The sequence below is a fragment of the Solea senegalensis genome, linkage group LG3 (genome assembly GCF_019176455.1).
Source record: "Solea senegalensis isolate Sse05_10M linkage group LG3, IFAPA_SoseM_1, whole genome shotgun sequence".
In the NCBI taxonomy this organism is placed as follows: Eukaryota; Metazoa; Chordata; class Actinopteri; order Pleuronectiformes; family Soleidae; genus Solea; species Solea senegalensis.
This window is the reverse complement of record NC_058023.1, coordinates 17,737,853-17,760,527: the sequence shown is the minus strand read 5'-3', so window position 1 is coordinate 17,760,527 and position 22,675 is coordinate 17,737,853. Positions and strand designations below refer to the sequence as shown.

The 22,675-nt window shown below is 38.9% G+C and overlaps 2 protein-coding genes across 2 annotated transcripts in view; one reads left to right on the top strand and one right to left on the bottom strand.

Moving 5' to 3' along the window:
- Nucleotides 1–22,675, bottom strand: part of cog5 (component of oligomeric golgi complex 5) — a 63,941-nt gene that overhangs the window by 30,433 nt on the left and 10,833 nt on the right. The gene's annotated exons all lie outside the window — the stretch shown is intronic.
- Nucleotides 11,187–21,182, top strand: LOC122765838 (G-protein coupled receptor 22-like). The gene is made up of 5 exons (XM_044020278.1): nt 11,187–11,678; nt 15,061–15,795; nt 16,573–16,717; nt 17,244–17,390; nt 19,279–21,182. The coding sequence occupies exons 3-5, from the start codon at nt 16,595–16,597 to the stop codon at nt 20,329–20,331; spliced, it is 1,323 nt and encodes a 440-aa protein (XP_043876213.1). The 5' UTR covers nt 11,187–11,678; nt 15,061–15,795; nt 16,573–16,594; the 3' UTR covers nt 20,332–21,182.

Here is a 22,675-nt window from a genome sequence, read left to right as displayed (position 1 = left end):
CAGACATTATCTACTCTTAACAACCACTCAAAATGCTTTACACAAATGCAGTGCTGCTATTTATAGCACTTCTCTGTCACACATCTCATTTCTCCCACTCCGTGACTTTGCAGTCATCAAGGGACAAAAGCTGTGTACTGAACTACAAACTTCTGATTAGTGGACAACCCACTCAAGAGGACATAGCCCGGAAGTGCCAATTAACGCTGCGTTTTTGTGTGTATCTGCGGTACTACCTCGTTTATGAATCCCTAAAAGTCCATAAAAATCAGTTCAGCCACTGCTGAGAGCACAGGGTTTGATTGTTTTTCTGAGCTCTTCGGAGTGGAACGGCACTTCAGTTGACTAGTTACGTCACTGGCGAATTTTACCACTCCTCTAAACAGCAGCGCCTCCTAGTCCGGGCACATCTGGTGACGTACTTCCAACCTTAGAAGAACTACTCTCGCTGTAGCTGCTGAGCTCTGTACAACCAATAAGCTCAGCATATACAACAAGAGTAGTTCTTCTTCTTCTTTTATGGTTGAAAGTAGCAATATAATAGCACCAAACCTCACCTAAAGGAAGGAGCAGAGCCAACAATACGTATATTACAATTTTTATAAACCATAAAACTGTCTTGGTGTGCTTGTTTTGTTGTTTAGCATTAGCGATAGCCGGCTACACGCTATGCTACGCTCGTATTCCTCTGCATTTGACCATCCTAGAATTAGGAGCAGTGGGCTTCCACACTGAGTAGCGACCGGGGAGCAATGGGGGTTGGGTACCCCAGCCCTTTCTTATACTAACTATACATTTTGAGCAGTGGTAAGCTCAATCAAGAGTGTGGATACAACCACAGCTTATCATGACCTGGCAGAACCTTATGAGTTGGGTTGGGTTCTGACAAATATGAATTTCCGTTTCAGGTGAGGTTCAGTTACACTAGCTGAGCTAGCTTTAGTACATGTGTGGCAGTTCACTGTGTGCATATTGATTGTCATTTACACTGCACATGTCTGGAAACAACACAACCAGTAACCATGGCAACAGTTGCTTGCCAGAAACAGGGTAAGACAAACTCAGTGCAGCAGCAGTGGCAGCAGCAGTGGCAGCAGCAGCGGCAGCGGCAGCGGCGGCGGCAGCGGCGGCGGCAGCAGCAGCTTATATTAACTAAATTGGTCTACGGTCAACGATCCCAGAAACGCTTTAACTGAGTGTTCCTTTATCCATAATGCAGCTGCTACCTTCCTGAGAAAGATGTCAGGAATTCAGAGATGGAAATTATTGTGGTGAAAACCCTTTCAGCTCTTCTTTTTGTGCTGTGATGTCTGCTGCTGATCACTCAGATTCTACATATGCAATCAAACATGCATGTGGATTACGCCTACTGTTAACTTTTTTTTTTTTATTCAATAAATTTATAATTATTCACTCTTTAATGTCCTGTTTTTGTACAAAACTCTTGTTGTTGTTGTTTGTCGAACTCGCTTGAAGCATGGACTTTTTCCAACCTGCGGATGTTAATTTTTCTATACATATATATATATATATACATATATATATATATATATAAACACATATATTTGTGCATATACATATATATGTATGTATTTATGTTTACATATATATATAAACACATATATTTGTGCATATACATATATATGTATGTATTTATGTTTACATATATATACACACAGAAATACATACATATATATGCATACATACATACATACAAATTTATAGTGTTTTTTGCTACCTTAATATCTATCTACTGTATCTATCTGAACAAGGCAGATGGCAGCTATGTCATTTATGTCATTTATAATGTCCTTTACGCTACAATACTGATTTGAATTGCACACTGAGTATTAGCATATTTCTGATAGCTGTTTTATAAAACAGGAGGATCAAAAGACAAATGAAAACCAGGCTCTGGTTGTGAGAGGAAAGGTGTTGAATTGTGGGGTGTTAGGACAGATATCACACCATTTTAGATTTGCCATTTGTCTGGAGCTGCATGTCTATTCTTCCCAGAGACACATAGAGATGAAGCATATTATCAGGCAGGTGGCACACTGGGGTACACAGGGGTTGAGGAATTGGACAGAAGCCATATTAAATACAAAAGCAATCCGCTCAAAGCCTCAACCCAAGTGCAAAGCCTGCCAGAGACCACGATGGAACAGCTGAGCCCAGCATCGCTTTGCTTGTTCATATATGCTTGTGTGTGTTAAGAGAGAGGGGAAAATCAGAATTTGGTTCTTGGTGTCATAATATGGTGGGGGGATACACAAGCACAGATGTTTTGGTCTTTAAATGAGTTAGTGGTGGAAATATCTTCCATAACTATAAAGAAGCATCATCACAACCGTAATATGAACCAATACAGAATAGTACCTTTACTTGGTAGGGTACTGATGCTGCCCGATGGCACCATCAGTGAGATACGTAGCATGACATTCATTGCAGTATGATGACAGCGAACGACGACATCGAACGCGACACAACAGACAACAATGGAAGACATCCAGCAGCTCTTTTTGTCCCTGCTCGGTTTGTAGCACCATATGTACCATTTCACCTTTCTCAGGTTCCAGACTGGAATACTAATTATATTTCACTGATTTATCACTATGGTTATGGATCCATCCAAATTCAACTTATTTTGACTTATTTTGAAAATTCACCCAGAACTCTGCAGATTTTCCCTATTCAACTAAGACCATACAAGATAAATGAAATTTGACTCGAAAGGGAATATATTTCTTACTAGCAAAAAAGTTCTAATATAAATATATATACAAAGATGAGGGAGAGATGCTGGAGCAGATGTACAGCACTTGGCTATAGGAATACCAGTAAATGGGTCAGAAGTATGTTGGCCGACAGGGGCAAATGCACTGCAACGACCCAAAACACATGCAGGAGGAGAAACAAGCTGCATATAGTTTTGGGAGTTGCCGGTGTTTTGGGAATCTGCAGCGTTTGTGAATATGCAGCTTGTTTCTCCTCCTGCAGGTGTTTTGGGTTGTTGCAGTGCGTTTGCCCCTGTCGGCCACCGTACAGAAGTGGTAGATGAAGCTGGCATGGTCATCATTATCATCACTCGTTAGCACCGCAAGCATACAGAGTGCATCTGTTGAATAATTTCCTTGATCACTAATAACTAATCTCACTAATTCTAAAGTTTCATCTCAAAAAACGGTGTAACATGCCTCAGACGTGATCAACTGTGTGCACAACCATGAGTAAAAGTGAAATGAGGCTGGAGTAGACTGAGGGTCTATGCATGCAAATATCTTAGCAACCCAATGTTCGATTTGGATGATTGACACCTCTATCGATCAATCACAGTCAGTGGAATTGGGGGGTGGCACCAAAATTCCCCCTAAAAACACCAATGATGGACCAGAAGGAAGTAAATCCATACAGTGGGTTGCATAAATATCTGCACTCCTTCAACTTTTTGACATTTTGCCATGCTGGGACCACAAACATAAATATATTTAATTGAAATTTCATGTGAAAGACACACTAAGGAACACACAATCATGAAGTGAAATGAAATTTTTACATGATTTTGATTCTGTGTGTAATCTAATCTCAGTTCAAATACAGCTGCTCTGTGATGGTCTCAGAGGTCTGTTTAGAGAATATTGGGGCGCAGACAGCATCATGAAGTCCAAGGAACACACCAGACAGGTCCGGGATAAGGTTGTGGAGAAGTATAAAGCTGGTTTAGGCAATAAGAAGATTTCCAAAGCTTTGAACATCTCTCGGAGTAGTGTTAAATACACTATCCAGAAATGGAACGAGTATGGCATCACTGCAAACCTACCAAGACAGGGCCGTCCTCCTAAACATACTGGCCGAACAAGGAGAGGACTGATCAGAGCTGTAACAAAGAAGCCCATGATGACCTTGGATGAACTGCAGAGAGCCACAGCTCAGGTGGGGGAACCTGTCCACAGGTCAACAATTAGTCGTACACTGCACAAATCTGGCATTTATGGAGGAGTGGCTAGAAGAAAGCCATTCTTTAAAGAAACACATAAGAAGTTCCGTTTTCAGTTTGCCAGAAGCCACATGGGTGATACAGCAAACATGTGGAAGAAGGTGCTTTGGTCAGATGAGACCAAAATTTAACTTTTTGGCCAAAATACAAAACGCTATGTTTGCTGTAAAATAAACACTGCACATGCTCTGGGGGTGCTTCTCTTCAGCAGAGACAGGGAAGCTGGTTAGAGTTGATGGGAAGATGGATGGAGCCAAATACAGGGCAATCTTGGATGAAAACTTGTTGGAATCTGCAAAGGACTTGAGACTGGGGTGGAGGTTCACCTTCCAAGGCAATGACCCTAAACATAAAGCCAGGGCAACAATGGAATGGTTGAAAGCTAAAAATATCCATGTGTTAGATGGCCAAGTCAAAGCCCAGACCTAAATCCAATTGAGAATCTGTGGAAAGATCTGAAAACTGCAGTTCACAAGCACTCACCATCTAATCTAACTGAGCTTGAGCTGTTTTGCAAAGAAGAATGGGTAAAACTTCCAGTCTCAAGATGTGCAAGGCTGGCAGAGACATACCCAAACAGACGTGCAGCTGTAATTCCAGCAAAAGGCGGTTCCACAAAGTATTGACTCAGGGGGTAGATACTTTTGCACACCCCACTTTTCAGTTTTGTATTTATGAAAAAAGTTCAACAGCATGAATAAATTTGAAAAGTTAAAGGGGTGCGGATATTTATGCAACCCACTGTGTATAGTATATCGAACAAAGAACACATACTCCACTCTAAAACACATCTGTCTTTATGTAAACAACCAGGAACTTGCTGATTGCTGAGGGGTTGACATTAGCAGCGTTTTTTCTAGCAGGAAATTGATTTTTGAGAGATTTTTGACCACGTAACAGCCAACGAAAGACATACTTTATGATTTTGCAAACTCGGTTTTGGTACTGTCTGGCTTCTAGCTTGCGGCGTTTTCGTCACACATTGATGAGGCATACATCTTTGTAATCAGCAGAATCTGCTTTCACATGATATCTTGACACCTGGAAGTGGACATACACTGTTTTCACATTTTTGTTATATGCCCATATAATTACTTGGGGTTTGACTTTTGTTTCATTTAGGTGGCAATGCTGGTAGAGGCTTTAAGCTGAGTTTCTTCACGTCATTTTGGTATGCTACATGTTAGGATTGGTGCTTCCTACTGTGTGCAGAGATCACCTGTATCACCACCCATTTTGCGCTGCCAACTGTACGGGGGCTCTCGTATGAAAGAGGTTAATGGAACAGTTGGGGCTGGTTATTATGGTACTACTCCGGAAATGCAAAGAAAATACATACAGTACTGCTTTCACTCGCTGGAAACACAGCCTATGTGAACCTTGGGAAGGGTAGATGTTATGAAGAGTTACATAGAGTTGCATATAATATAGAAGGGTGGGCTGCAGTAAAGCCAGTGGATATGTGGTTAACCAAGAAATAGCGCAGGGGCAGGTATTGGTAGAAAGCTCTAGGTACCTAACTTTGGTACATTGCTGCATTTACTTCAATAATATTGTAGATTAAGGAACATATTTCTGAGGAGACCAGGAAAAGAAAAAAAACTGTGAAACTCAAACAACAGTGTTTAATACAGACTTTATATGGTTGGTAGATAGGGTTCACCCATACTCAGATGGGCATGAGTAGAATTATTTGCTTGATAATAAAAAGTTGATCAGTCACTGTGACTGATCAACACTGATCAACAGTGGCAGGATCTAAAAGACAGGAGCTGGGGGTGGGAGAGCTGAAGATGCAGAGATTTTCCTTGGGAGTGGCCAGGATGGACAGTACTGCTCAGGTTGAACGGTTTGGAAATAGTAAGAAAGGCAAAGATGAGATGGTTAGGTCTTGTGCAGAGGAGGGATAGTGATTATATTGGACAAAGGATGTTGAAGATGGTGGAAAAGAGGCCACAAAGATCACAGAAAAGGTTTATGGATGTTGTGAAGGAGGACCCCTAAAGGGAGAAGCCGATAGAAGAAGAGGGTCATGATGGACCCAGCTGACTTGTGGACATAGAAAGTATCAATTGTCTTTTACTTAATACAGCAATATTTTTTCAATAGTTAAACTAAAAGTGGCTTTAGACACTGAGTGTACATTCTGTGTGCTTTAGACGTTAGATGGCTAAAATAGACTTCTTGTGTGTTTTTTTCCTGGGGGATATAATTTGCTGTGAGACAGATGTGCCCACTTTCAGTGCAGGGGGGAAAATGATCCAGCTCATTCTTCATTGGGCAATGACAAGAATATAAGCGATATTCAAAGATAACCATGTGCGAATAATACTTTATGACATAACAATTATTACAGCATTCAAAGTTGTAGCATGGTAGTTTGTTCTCCCCTTCAGCATCACCTTGGTGATGGAGGTATCTGCATCTTACTTATCAGAGAGGCTAAAAACAGTAGTTAATTTATCCAAGTCATTTACTTTAACGTGTGAATCAGATTAGTTTCAGTGAACTTTGTAGGCTTTTAAAAAAACTGTGAGTTGCCGTTAGCTGAAGGAAATACAGAAGACAGACAGTGGCCGTTTCTCAATATCCATACATGTGCGTACTTGTCCGTACTTGCGTACTCCCGTACAGCCTCAGTCCAAGTTCTTTTCCAATTCTCAAGTCTGTGAACAGCGAGTACGGTTCTCAAACCCGAAAGTGTTCTTGCTCCGCCCATTTTACCAAGTATACATCGGGTGGAGTGTACTTGGGAAAGCTATGTGTCCCAGAATGCATTTCAGTGGAACATAGCAGCAGATAATACAAATATAGATCTGAAATAAATATTTTTCTGTGTCCCGGAACGCAGTTTTAAGATCATTTGAGGTGAGAAATTAGTCTTTTAGAATTCAAATGTGACGTATTTATAGTTTGGCAGCGACGTTTGTTGGAGGTGATCAGCTCCGCCTCTGCGGACACTTGGCGCTCACAGTGCCTGGCGCAGGGCAGCGTTATCTCGGCCTGTATCGATGAAATGATCCACTGGCTCAGACGTTGCTGTCCTTAGATGCTTGGTGTGATCGATAGATTTGTTGTTGATGTGTTATTTTGTTTTTAATGTAAACGTTTTGACCTGACAGTTTAAAAGTTTGTCTATTGTTAATGTTTTATTTATTTTAACTTTGAATTTTAGATTTATATTAAAGTCGCACAGTCATTGTATCTGTATTCAAATATAATACGTACATAAATACATATATATACACAAACACTACTCTAGAATGCTGTAATATAGCTATTTCCACATTGTACTGTATATTTTAATAAAAAATAAATTAATAAATTAAGTTAAATAAATGCCTCAGTTCTTTATAAAAAACATGTGTGGATGACACGCAGAAACCTCTTCGTGCGCCTTGCAACTGAACTGCGTTCTGTCCACATGAGTGCAAAACCCCGTTGTGGTGCACGAGCCCCGACAGCAGTGGCAAGAGAGAAGTGAAATGATTTGACATACATATGTTAATAAAATTTAAAGTTTTAAGTTTAAAGAAATAGTTAATTTCTATTGAGTTATAAATGACTTAAAAAAAAAAAAAGAAAAAAAAAGGGGGTTTAGCTGTAATTTCAAGAGCGGATTCAATTTCTGTTCATAAATAAACACATTTTCTCACTTGTTAGAATTCACAGTTTGCTTCCTCATCACCGGTATTCACATTACACATCTATTTATTTTCACTTTGTACTTTGATTATGGAAATGATATGCAAATAATTTATGAACATTCAAAATTACCACTATGGTATTTCTCTACATTATTTGCGCTAGTTAAAATTTTTTAGAAGTTGTGGGGTCAAAATTGTTGATCATAAATAGTGCTGGGGACATGTCCCCGGCATATCTGACGCCTATGGTCCCACTAGTGGTGATGTGGGCATTTAATTATTGTACATTATTGTCATAACATTTATACCATGGATATTATTTTAAACAGAGGTTTGTAAGTCCCACAGCATTGTAAGTGGGCATTTGTGTGTTGTTATTCAGCACCGTTTTCTGTATGCGTTCCGGGACCTGTGTCCGTCTCGTCATCCCTGCACTGTCATTTGTATACTTTGCGTTCCAGCACCTTATGATTTACAAATTACACACTGGTTGTACGCTATACCTGGTCATATTGCTGTTGGTTATGTTTAACTTGATGATTACATGCTGCGCGAATAGAGTATAGGATAATAAAAAATATACGTACTGTAGGTTAATAATGGCGCGCCCCCATGCATTTCATATGCCCACCTTAAGACTGAGGTCTGGCTACGGGTCTGAGTATACGGACCAAACAACTAATCAATTGATCAACAGTTGAAGTGATAATGAAGACAATTCACAGTACTGAAGGCTGAATTGGTCAAATGTTTCATATGCTTCTCTGCTGAATATAAAGTTGTAAAAAAAATAAAATTGAATGGCCAATAAAACAAAATAAACTGACCTAAACCAAAAATAGCTCTACTCTCTCCCCCAAAACCAAATTCAATGCTTGCATGTGACTATAGCTTATGCAATTTTTGTTTGATTCTTTCTTTAAGCTCAAGAACACACATTGTCTGACAAATATTTATGAGCCATGTGACAACACAAAACAGACTGCTCTACCAGAGGATTTTTTTTTTATGCAGGAAGTTGTGTTTTTTGGCTTTCAAGAGAAAGAATGTCTGCAGCTTCTTAAACAGAGCATGCATAAAGAAGCACAGAGACTGTCAGGCTGCACTGTATCACCACCACTATTGTAAACTATGAAATGACACCATGTGCATTTTCTTAAAGGCACAATGAAAAATACATTTTACATTCTGTTTGATGCAAATGTGATCATCACTGAATATCAGAAAGACTGTTGTTTACATTTTATTATACCTGTTTTCTTCTTCACCCATTTTTATCGTATTAATTCCTTTTAACATGCTGGCCATAGGATATAAACAAGAAACACCTTTTTTCAAAGTGACTTGTGCTTTTGTGCTCTGTACCAAACTGATCTCTATCAAAGATTAGGTGTCATTACGACAAGGAAAACGCCATTTTGTCATGTTCTTTGAGGTGTCACTACATTTGTGGCAACAAGCACAGTAGGTTATAATCATCCATTTTTTCTACAGTTAACAAGACATTTACTGAAAAGCAGCAATAGCTTCCTGTAGACTGGCTGGAAAAAAGGTCTTTCCTCAGAGCACAGTAAGTGTTTTACACAAAAAGTAGATTTTATATTCCTTTTCAAAAATCTTATTTGGGAATCATGTGTGCATTCATGGTTCAATTTTTGTGGTCGATACCAATACCTAGAGGTGTCAATAAATCATGATTCTTATCATCAAAGATTCTAAATTGATTCAAAAACGTCAAAAATGTTGATTTAGTTTACGATCACTAACGTAAACGCAGACACTCTCTCCTGCAACAGCACAACAGTGAGCACTGCATCAGCGAGCTAGCTCTACGCCAGTGTTGTGTAATGTATTACCGTAAAGTAACTACTTTTTCCCCGAGTAAAAATTTAACTGAAAATTTGGTAACGAAACGTAGTTCCTTTTTCAATTAGGCACAACGTTACTTAAACAGTAGTCACAGGCGCTCTTTTCACACGGTACGTGCCAAAGGCTAGTAGAATGAAGAGCAAAGGTACCGTAAAGGTAATGTAACGTAAGGGTAACAAGTAATATAAAAAGTTACTTTCCATAGAGGGTAACTAAGTAAATTAACAGACTACTTTGTTCAAAAAGTAAAGAGTAACGAGCAAACACCACTTTTTAAAAGCAACTTCTCAAACAGTGCTCTGCTCAGAGTTAGCAGTGTTAGCATGGAGCAGCAAGCGAACATCTGAGTACACTTTGGATTCTACAGTGTACTGGGGGAAAAGCAGCTTGACAAGACCCAGACAATATGCATGCTGTGCAATTTTTAGAAAATGCAAGGACGCAACCGCTGTCACCCCGAGTTAAAGGAAATGGAACAGCAGCTGACCAGCACACATTGCACCACTTTAATAAACATCCAGCCGATTCTGAACAAGTAAAAAGAATAACCATAGCCAAAGTGTGTCATACCCTCACATAACCTTTTCAAAATGTATACATTTTTCTTGAATTTGCTCGCGTTGACGTTGCTGTTTTCCAAATATAAAAGCTATTTGAATATTTTGTAATTGCCACTGAATGTTTTTCACAACAACAAACTTTTAATGGCGCAGCTGAGAGTCTGGAGGTGGTGTGGGTTATCTGCTAATTGGAGGGTCAGTAGTTCAATCCTTAATCTGACTCATGCGTCCTTGGATAGAATACTAATACATGGTGGTGTGAATGTGACTGAGTGTAAAACCATTTGAGTGGTCATTATTTGATTTAACAAGGTAACTGCACTTGCATGATCGGAGTGCAATCAAAGTTCATGACTGCTCTTTAATAAAATAAGCACTCACGTTGAGAAAGCGGTGCACTTACTTTCAATCACACGCATTTCTGTTTAGAATAGCACAACTGGAGACGTGATAAAAGCAAACAGCCTTTTGGTTTATACATATTTTCTACTGCAATAAATTGAGCTTACAGCAATTTAAGGTGTGAAACTTGCCTCTCACACATCAAATCTGTCATTTCTATCTTGGTCTGTGACCTGTCTCAAGAAAGAAACATCTACAATCATATCTTTTTCTCCCTCTCCTTACTGATACTTGGATCTCGGAGAAAACATGCCCCCCACTGAGCTGCACATGTCAGTATAAGAGTCTCTGCTTAGATGACAAGAATAAACAGGCAGAATGGGGGAGATGAAGAGCCCAAATATAAAACTAGAAGTTCTTTTTTGTCAGCAGATAACCCAGAAGAGAACAGATGGGCTCTGATTTCAATTCTGAAGTCATATCTTGTTTCCTTTGATCAGCAATGCTACCATGTAACCCTTGTTAATGGATTTCTAGCACTTCAGCTCACCAAGCAACAATGGGAAAACAGTTACTGGTAAAATGGTAGCCAGATTGGCACAATTAAGCATGTATTCATCCGGTAGGTGAAATGCAAACACAAACAGTGGAGGGAGTGCCCAAAGTCCTGAGAGGAAGGATGCTACCATTAGTATCGTCATGGCCACCATTTCCCACCTGCGCTCTTTAATGAGGGCAAACAGACTTATGTGGGAAGCCGGCTGAGAGGAAAAGAGACATAAACAAGAAGTGAAACACAAAAGAGAGAGATTTGTGTTTTGCATGCATGAAGGAAAAGAGACTGCTTTATGGGGCTAATTAGACAAGCAAAGAGGTGTAAAAGGAACAAAAAGAGGAGGAGAAGAGAGTGGTGGGGGGGAGGGCACAATGGGTGAGTAGGAGGGCTACTGGAGGAAGATAGAGAGAGAGGCAGGAAGCAGGACAGAAACAGACCAACAGCAGAGAGAAGAGAGCAGCAGTGTCAATATCTCATTTCTCTCATTTCTCCAGGATCTGTGATTACATGCTGAAATCTGCTGTTCACATTTGTACTGTGAAAGAACTGAATACGGTGGAGTAACATCTATAAATGATGGACGGCTGAATTAAACCTCCGGCTTATCACCTGTGGGCGCAACGCTGCCTTAAGGGGATTGAGATTGAAAAGCACTACAGGGAATGTGAGAAACCCAAGGATCACTGAGGAACGGATTTCATCTGGAGGTAAACTAACACATGGCGTCAGATTAAATTATCAAGTGTTAAGAGCAAGACAACGTGAATGTGTTGGACAGAGGCAGGGTAAAAATCAACACATTCTGCTTTAGGTAAACACACACAGCACATCGATATGTTGCTGAGCCCACGAGTCACGACTTTCTAGAAGAGATTACTTAAAGTGAAGACTAATTGCAGTAAATGAGTGGTTGTCAAACAACAGCAAGGAAACGTTGCTCTTCCCAAAGCAGAGCGGAGTTCACAGAGACAGTCTCCTGTCGTAAGAAAGCTCATGCAGAGCAGAACAAACCAGACAGAAGATAGAACTCATTTATCCTCACAGGGAGGTCATCTGGAGGACAGATATATTTAATGTAACACAAGACATGGCTCAAATATGAAACAAGCAGTTCAAAAACTGTATTGAGCCATGTATTAAACAGAACATTCTCATGTGTCTTCACAAAAAAAAGATTACGGGAAATGCATAATACAGCAGACACAAAATAAGAACAAGTCAGTGAAGGCTAAGCAAAAATCATTCAGGAGGCTACACCCAGTGCCCAAGGGCTGAGCGATATGGGTATTGCCTAGGATATTGATATATATCACAATATAAATCTAATCAATATTACATACGGCCAATATGGATTATAAATAACATCTTGATATTTTAAGGCTATATCCCAATATACAAGATATATCGGGATATAAAGCTGGACACAGGTTGTTTCTCTGGACTCAAAAAGTTTGTGCTTCTCAAAGGTGACAATACACTGTACATTCTGTAAAAACACAGGTAATACCTGGTTTATTTCTTTGGCTTTGTAATGGTCAATGGATATTAAGGTGTGTTAGAAACAATGAAGTTGCCAATAAATATGGTCAAATTCTGCTATAACACAAATAATTATGGTTAAAATTAAAGACATATTAGAGATACAATTTATCTTTACTACTTTAACTAGGGATGGGTATTGCTACGATTTTACCAATAACAAAACATTATGTGAAATTAAAAGGTGTGAAAAGATTCAAAAGGTATTTAATCATAATAAAAGTGACTGTGACAATGTCTTGAATAAGTAGCTACACATTGAAACAAACCGAGTAGGGGTCAACCAATTATTGGGGGGCCAATATTAGACATTTTGCCAATTATCTGGGTCTGCATTTTATTTTAAGGATCACCGTTATTGTTAATTATAACTATAAAGTGTGCTACTGTGGCTCGCTCCAGGCCATTTGCTCTTAAGCTGTAGCTTCCACTGCTGACAACAAAATGGAGTCTCTTTCTGCTAATTAGAATTTGTTACCAAACGTCCATATAAAAGTTAAGAGAACAAAGAAGAAAAGGCTGTTATTGTTATCATTGTTTCTTGCACTTAGCTCATAAAAGGGCAGTTCAAGAATTGGAGACAGTTTACGCACCATTTTTAAAAAAAATAATTTTTATTTCAATTTCATGTAAAATCTGAGGTATTAATAAACATTAAAGGCATTAAAGTTAAAGTTGTATGTTATTTTGACAAATATTTTTATTTTGTTACTGTAAATGCATATTGGTTCTAAATATTGGTTACCAACTCATTAAATTGTATAAAAACAAGTGTAAACCAATATTGATTGAGTGTCACCTTTACTGCTTCATGTTTATATATTGCTGCATTTGTAAATGTTTTGTTGGGTTGCTAGGGTAATTTTACATTTTAATCAAGATATAATAATGTGCTTCACTATACTTTTTTGTAAAACAGTAAATATGAAAATTCATGGATAACAATAATATTCATATTTAGCTTTAAAAATACACTGCCTGGCCAAAAAAAAGTCGCCACCTAAAAAAACTCTAATATTTGATTGGACCACCTTTAGCTTTAGCAAGATCCTGTAGGTCCGACTCTCCCTCAATGATGGGAGAGTCGGACCATTGTGCAAAGCCTTGTCCAGCACATCCTAAAGATTCTCAATGGGGACCTGAACCACTCTTTCACAATTTGAGCCCGATGAATCCTGGCATTGTCATCTTGGAATATGCCCGTGCCCATCAGGGAAGAGAAAATCCATTGATGGAATAATCTGGTCATTCAATATATTCAGGTAGTCGGCTGACCTCATTCTTTGGGCACATAATGTTGCCGGACCTAGACCTGACCAACTGCAGCAACCCCTGATCATAGCACTTCCCCTACAGGCTTGTTCAGTAGGCACTAGGCATGATGGGCGCTTCACTTCATCAGTTAAATCCAGATGGCAAATTTTTTTTTGGCCAGGCAGTGTATAATGTCTGTTAAAGAGCTTTATAGACACATACAAAAATATTTTGGTAATTACCAATGCTGTTAATTTAGGGCAGCTGTGGCTTTGAGTGGTGGCCAATGAATTTGTTAACCACTGTATATACATTTTTTCCTATACCCAACTGCAGAGGTAATTTAGTCTTTTCTGTAGTACTAATGTCGCAGCAGAAGTAAATTAAAATGTACTTAATTGAGGAAAATACATAAACAAAAATAAATTAAAAAAATGTCATAGAGGGCACCAGCATAGAAATCAGGGAGGTAGCAGCCTATTTTGACCACTGTTGTAGTCATTAGTCATAACGGCAGATCTTTGTGTGTTTGCTGATATCCGATAATACATTTTAAAGGCAATACTGGTATTCTACCAATAATATTGTGCATCCCTAATCTACAATGTCAAAACTGACATCTTGCCCATGCCTGCTAGGTTTATCTTCAAATTATTATTTTATATAACTGGGTCCAAGGCAGCACTGGAGTCTGGGCATTTGGCCAGAAATTGGAAGGCATGGATTCCTCAGAACTCGTGAATGACATTGTTAAAGATATTTTATTGTATATGGTAAATTTACAGTAATGAGTCTAACCACAAAATACTTAAGTGTGTTTTTTTTTTTTTAATAATTAAGTTAGAGGTTCATCAGTATTTTGAACTGTGAACTTTTTTTTTGTCACATATAACAAAGTAATAACTAAAACTGAATAATTCTGCTTTGTGGACAAAACAAGATATTTGAGAGTTTGTTTTCCTGCCCCAAATCATACAATAATAACATATCTGAAAAAAAGCCAGCTGACTCCTGTGGTCTGCTTTGTGAAGTCATTCTGCAGAGTACCAGCTCACTCTTCAACACTCATTTGCTGAAGAACACATGACAAGAACCATCAAAGACCAAAAGCCAGTATCAGAACCAATTAAACACACACTCTGCATGCATGTGCACACACAGAAAAAGGCACACAGCTCACAGGGATGGTAAATGAGTTGTCAAACACATCCACAAACAAATTATGCATTTTCAATGTGATAAATTCCTTTCTTTTATGCTATTTAACTAATGTCTTCCATCCTTCGACCTCTGCAGATCAACAACGGAAAGCGACCAGGCAGAGCACGAGGAAAGGGGATGGTGATGATGATGATGACAAGCGGACATGTCGTAAATCCATTTCAATCAATTCTTCTCTTCCAGTCAATTAAGGATTACATGCAAATACAAAGGCTTTGGATGTCCAAGAGCATCTCTGGGTGATCACCAGTGACTCTTCATGACCTTTATCTGTGTCTGTGACAATTGAGCAAGTATGCCCTCCTGCCGTTTGGAACCTTCCATCCTTCCATTTTCTTCCAATATGAAATCACAAACCTGACAAGGTACCATGGACTGTATCGGGACAAGCACCATCTCCAGAGAGATAAAGACAAGAGTGTGAAGAACACCTGAAAGGTTGAGAGTATAGTGTTCCAGCACTGGCATCATTTTCCAGGCGGGGATGACACCATGAGCAGTGATTCAAACACAACAGACAATGACAAGACAGAGGTTGGAATGAAAGAAAAGCATTGATCACGACGCACTGGACTGATGCTGCAAACCACATGCCCCCCTATGAGGGGAGGGCATGTGTTTTCTTTGCTGTTGCACAAACAGACTCTTCCCTTTGCCTGAAAGAAGCTGCCACTGTTGCCAACGCGATAGAGTTTTTCATGTTTCATGTCAAAATCCAATGTGCTCACAGACAATGATACAAATCAAGAAGCAAGTTCCTTGTGGTCGCTTTGATCGCTAAACTGGAGAGCACCCTGCTGGGAGGGAGCGGTGAGTTTAACTCTGATATCACCAATTTAATTGTTTTTTCTTTAGTCCAAACTAATGGGAAACTAAGGTCCATTATCCACATATTCTAGTGTTTTGTGTATTTGGTGTATTTAGGCTCAGCAAGAAAACCAAGTCTCACAACTTGACAATAATGACCTCTTGTTCCTTTTTGCCTAAAAATGGCAAACAAATGATTTGGCGCTATAATAATTGAATTGAATTGAATTGAATTGAATTGAATTGAATTGAATTGAATTGAATTGAATTGAATTGAATTGAATTGAATTGTATTGAATTGAACCATGCCTGGTATTGTCTTTGTTCTCTTCTCTGTCAGTTTAAGTACAAGTATATATTATTATTATTTGCCACATAATAATAAATATGTAGTATTTTAAGTTCAGCTCAGCACATCATTCTTTGGTTTAACAACAGTAAAGCATGGTGATTTTTATCACAGTAAGTAGGTTAAATAACTATTCCATCATATAGCAATACATATTTTACAGAATTACAAAAAGTGTTTGTTTTGATTGGAATAGTATATAGTTCACAATAAAAAACATATTTATGATGCACCGTTTATACCTTGCATTCTTTTAACTTTTGTAAATCCACTTTTTCATTGACTGTTGCTTCTTTAAAGTCAAAGACTAGTGTCAGCTGCAAATACACACATGTGGATACAGTATATCTTTGGTTAAAATAAAATACATCATAAAACATTGATATGTAATGCAAACAGCTAAAGTTTTCCTTTTTCAACCTGCCCTTCAGGCGACTTCCTCACATCAGGATAATGCACACACCTCCAATGCTGATCTTTGCAGCCGCCATGAGCAACATGACGGTGATTGACACTGCTGACCCCTATGACCTTGACTTGACTTCGTCTGAGAATATTTATCCCATCAGCTTCCAGGTATGGCAGAAGTCTCAGACAAAATCTACTTGTTTACTTGTGATTAGATTAGATTATTTTAGATCATTTGATTGATTCCACAGTGGGGAAATTCACATTAGCGTAACATGATAGCATTGTGTTTGCTTACAAGCAAGTGAATCAAATGTATGTATGAACTGGTAATTTAATTTCCTTGTTAATTACCATACAATTGATAAGTTTGAATGACAGATTTTGTTTTAGAATTCAATTTCTTTTTTACAAAAACATGGTTCAATTGACTTTTCTTTTTTTAATTTCTGACAATATATAGTGAGGTATATACTAATAAATATTCATTCTTATACATATTTTGACCCAATTCACGGAACTGCTTTTTTAACATTTTAAAGTTATTCCACAGTTTGACCCCTACTGAGTGACATTTGTTTGTATCTTTGTTTTTTTTTGTTTTTCTCAAACATGAATGTTGCCGTTGCTATTCAGTAGAAAGTATAAATTAATCTTCTCATTGACCACATATTCTCTCACTTTGTCTTGCTAGATTTCTCTGACAGGCTTCCTGCTTTTGGAGATAGTTTTGGGCCTGAGCTCCAACCTCACTGTGTTAGTCCTCTACTGCATGAAACAGAACCTCATCAGCTCTGTATCAAACATTATCACCATGAACCTGCATGTGGTGGACGTGTTGGTGAGTTCTGACCTGTTATCAGCTATACCTCAAAGGGCCAGTTCATTATTTTAGTGTACTGTATGTCAGCCTGCTGAGGTCCATGTAACGTAAATTACATTACACATCCATGTCTCGGTAATGCGCGTATGTACCACACGTCAATAGCACATCCTCCAGATAAGACAATATATTGGATCAAAGGTGGCTCAGAGGTACAGTTGTTTTCCAATTAGAAGGTTGTGTGTTCAATTCCTAGCTCTGTAAACATTTTGATGTGTCCTTGGGCAAGACACATGATTCTACGTTGCTCCTGATGGCATGTGCATGGCTATGAAAAATGTGTGATTATTGCTGCACATTCATGCACTGTATGAAAGTGTGAGTGAATGACAAACAATGTAGTGTAAAGTGGCTTTGAGTGGTCTAGAAAGGCACTACATAAATACAGACCATTTACCATTGTCCACCTGGCAGATGGCTAGTCTGATGAGCTTGTCCAAAACAGACACCCAAAACGGTCTTTTCTGGTCATGAAAAGTGCTATATAAATACAGTTTACCATTGTCCACCCAGTAGCTGGCTAATCTCATGACCGTATCCAAAACTGAAAGCAGCCGCTAGAAAGTACCACTAACTGCATGACTAACTCAAGCCACATTAACTGGCAGTCAGTGATATACTCATCATGTAGTCTGGTGTCTGCTACCATACAAATAACATGCTAACTATTCATATCTTACTGAGGTATAGTGCATATTGTTTTTGAGATAGAAGTTCAGTCTGAGGACTGGTTCTCTACAGCAGACCGTTGATAACACCAGTTTACACACATCAAAACAATGAGTTAACAAGCCATTGAACCTATGAAATATGAAATAAAACAACTGAAAAGACAAATGAAGTGATGGCAAAAAAATGTCTGCTAATACTAACAATATGACAAACATGGCCATATGGATTATGAGGCAGTTTCTAATGGCATTGCTTCTGTTGGATGTTATTTATTTCATGCTGTGTGACCATAAGGATAAGGAAATACAGTCAGAAATCACAATGACAGAGAAAAGGCAACTAGCATTCATGTAGCACAGTAACCAATGTGCAGCAGAAACCAGTGATGGAGCTTAGTGTGCCAGTAAAGTAAAGTAGGCACCATGTGTGAGTGTCTGTTGACATTCTGCTGCTAAGCACCTTCCACTGGACTATTGTTAAACCAAAGGTTATTCATGTCTTTTTGTAGATATATTGCGCAACCAACCAGTCACCTTCTCGTGTTATCCCGTGTGATCAACACCTGACAGCATAGTCAAGAGACATGTAAATAGGATCTGTCGTGTGCTCATTTGAAGCAACTACAACAACTTTCTCTTCCTGTGAGAAAATCTTCAGTTCAGTACATCACAGGTGATAATCATGACCGATGCCATAAAAGAAATCAAACAGTCAGATAAGAAAAACAAGATGTTTTTGTAGTATTATTGTTTTATTATATAGTATTATATAGTAGTATTATTGTAGTGTTGTTGTATCATTTTGTTATTATATGCCCACATGTCACTGTATCACTTAACAAGAGCATCCACATGTACAACTGTATATATGAAGTATACTAGGTATTTTCATTTAGTGCGATGACTGGCACTGCATGGAATGAACAAGAGAGGTTTATGCTGGAGTGTATCCACTGAAGTGTCATTTAAATGTCCATCTGACAGTCTTGTGCTGAACCTTTAATTTGACACACACGTCACACTGACAGCAGTGCAACGGTTTGACAGCTAATTGGCAAATAATCATTTAGTGTTAGAACCCCTGAGTTCAATTGGATAAAAATGTAATCAGGGGTATGTTACATTATTTAAATCTTTGGCAAGCTACTTATATATGTATTCTGATCTGTTTTCAGGTATGTGTATGCTGCATTCCACTGACAACCGTGGTGGTGCTACTTCCTTTGGGGTCAGACACAGCCATGATATGCTGTTTTCATGAAGCCTGTGTCTCTTTTGCGAGTGTTGCTACTGCTTCCAATGTCCTGGCCATCACTGTGGACCGCTATGACATCTCAGTGCGGCCAGCAAACCGTGTGCTCACAATGGGCCGGGCTGTGGCTCTGCTTGGATCTATCTGGGCTTTATCTTTCTTCAGTTTCCTGGTCCCCTTCATGGAAGTAGGCTTCTTCATCAACTCTGGTTCAGACCTTGTGAACCAGACTACAGTAGTCACAGTGGCTCATACAAATGAGTACTACACAGAGCTGGGTTTGTACTATCACCTGCTTGCACAGATCCCCATATTCTTTTTCACAGCAGTGGTAATGCTGGTGACTTACTACAAGATCCTACAGGCACTTAACATTCGCATTGGAACACGCTTTCAGCAGAACCTGCCTAAGAAGAAGCACAAGAGTAAAAACACGATCTCTTTGAGTACTGCAACACAAGCAGAGTCGACTGATGCTTCACAGAGCAGCACAGGAGTGAGGGCGGGTGGCAGTGCACCTCTGGGCATGCGGGCTTCTGTGTCCGTCATTATTGCTCTGAGACGCGCAGTAAAGCGTCATCGAGAACGGCGGGAGAGACAGAAAAGAGTCTTCAGAATGTCTCTCCTCATCATCTCCACCTTCCTGCTCTGCTGGACTCCAATAACTGTGCTCAACACCATCATCCTTAGCACCGGGCCCAGTGACTTTATGGTCCGCCTTCGGCTGGGCTTCCTGGTGATGGCCTACGGAACCACCATCTTTCACCCACTCCTCTATGCCTTCACTCGGCAGAAGTTCCAAAAGGTTTTGAAGAGCAAGATGAAGAAAAGAGTGGTGTCTGTGCTTGAAGCTGACCCGACACCAAACAATGTGGTCATACATAACTCGTGGATTGACCCCAAGAGAAATAAAAAGGTCACCTTTGAGGACACCGAGGCCAGACAAAAATGTCTATCCACACATAATGTGGAGTAAAATGTAAATATGTCGAAAACATTCAGATGAGAATTACAACACTGGGAGTAACTTTCAAAAGAGAAAGTAGTCGATATGTGTTTCAGAGGGAGATGATTAATGTAAATGTCAATGACTCTGTGATGGATGAGTCGATGGTTTCTAAGGGTTGAAACCCAAAGAAACACAAAATCTACCAAAACAGAAGACAATTTTAAGTTACAGCTCAAATTGACAAGTAAATTTTTGAACTAGTGCCAGCAGTCTCTGGAAACACCAGTACCTTGGATATTTTGGATTCATTTTCATACAGTGAAGGAGGAGGAGTAGGAGATGTACCATCCATATTGGTTTTATGCAAAAGTGAAAGTTAAAATAAGAAAAAATGTGGTCTTTGTTCATTAACAGAGTATATATTCTGGGCAGCTTACTAAATGTATATAATATGGTGACAATACAAATTATGTTTCTTTTGTCAGATGAATAATCAGTTTATGTTAAGGGAGTTTCTTAATATCATATGTAAAAATGGAAAAGAAAAATGCAGTTCAAGGTTGGCACTTAGAGCTGATCTTTTTCTTCAAGGCAAAAGTTTCTCAAAATACTGTAGGTATCACACAGGCACATTGAAAAGGGTAATTTATTGCTATTTATTGTGTAGTGTGCTATCAAGAATAATTTAGTTGTTAACTATATCTAAGCATTGGTGTGTGAGTGTTGTTCCCTGGTTAGCATAATATGAGACAAATGTACAGTAATAGAAAACTTTAATATTGTTTGTCACCATTTGTAATTAAAAAAATGAAAGGCACAAAATGTGTCAGTATCCTTTTGTTCCCTTGCTTATTTAAATGGAATTGAGACATTAATATAATCTAGGCTCGGCCTGCAACTAATGATTATTTTCATCATTGTTTAATCTGTAGATTATTTTCTCAAGTGATCGAGTACTTGTTTGGTTTGAATAATGTCAGAAAATGTTGAAAAATGTTTACCAAACCTAAAAATGATGATGTTCTCAAATGTCTTGTTTGGTCCACAAACCAAGCTGAAAAATCGGAGAACTTGTTAGTTATTGAGGAAAACATTCAATCCAATTAATCGATTATCAAAATAGTTGACGATTAATTTAGTGATTAATTTATAATCAATTAATCAAACAATAGCTGCAGTCCTAATCTGAATTCATCAAGGATCACTTTCCTTTTTATGCCTTCTAAAGAACTTTAGTATTATCGGATAGTGGCATGTCAGGACCTTCTGATATGACTGATGACTAAAACAGTAGGCTTGAATTTGCTGCTGCCTCCTTGACTTCTGTGCCTCTACAACACTTATTTTCTTTTATATATACACAGTAACCAACAGTTATTGGCCCAAGCACTGCTGATACAATATATTGCCATATCGGCAAAAATTCCAATATTGTGCATCCCTATTAAATGCCTCATGTCATCCCAAATTTCTCCTGCCAATTCTGTTTACTTATTCAAAACACAAATATATATATATATATATATATTTTGCTCACTACACAAAGTAGGGCTGCAAAGTCCCAGTCCCAGTAACAAGTGCTAATGCAAGTGTTTTCAGAGCTACCCTGTTCCAAAGGTAACAGCGTGTCTTCAGAGAACACCCCTCTTGTTTTCAGTATTTTCAGTATTATATTCCTCAACAGTTGATGTCGCGCTGATATCAACGTTGTACAATATAGTATATAGTATATTTTCGGAAATCATGCACTATGATATTGCACAGATGCATGTGATGCAAAACGTTTTGGTGCCAGGTACTATTTTTAGTACCTGCTCCGGCGAGGTTCCAAGCATGCTTAAGTAGGTACCATGCGATGATTGGTCAGACTGCTGGCCACTGACTGGCCAGAGTCCCGTCACTGAAAGAGACGTCCCACACACAAATCAAGCCGAACAGCGCCAAACTGTGCCGAACTGTAGACTTAAAACTACTTAACACTCCTAAAAACGTGGGTTAATCTCCAACAACTACAGAAGTTTGGGGGCTAAGTCACTAGTCACTTGTGTGTGTGTGTGTTGCGTATAAAACGAAGTCACCACAGCCTCACTCAGCCGTACAGTGATGACTCCGCCCACGTTAAGTAAGTACTTTAAGTAAGTGCCGTGCCGAGGCAAGGCAAGTAGAGCCAGTGGAAATGTGCCATTTGAGTCAAAATTTCAGGGCTTCAGTCAACTAAGAATTTGTTTGGTTGATTACAGCCCGAACACAAAGTGAACAACACTACACTATCATGTCATTTTTTCATGCAATGATGAGAGTAATGGCATTAACCGGTTGGTTTACAGCAGTGGTTTCCAAACAATTTAAGCCTGGTCCCCCCATTAGCAGT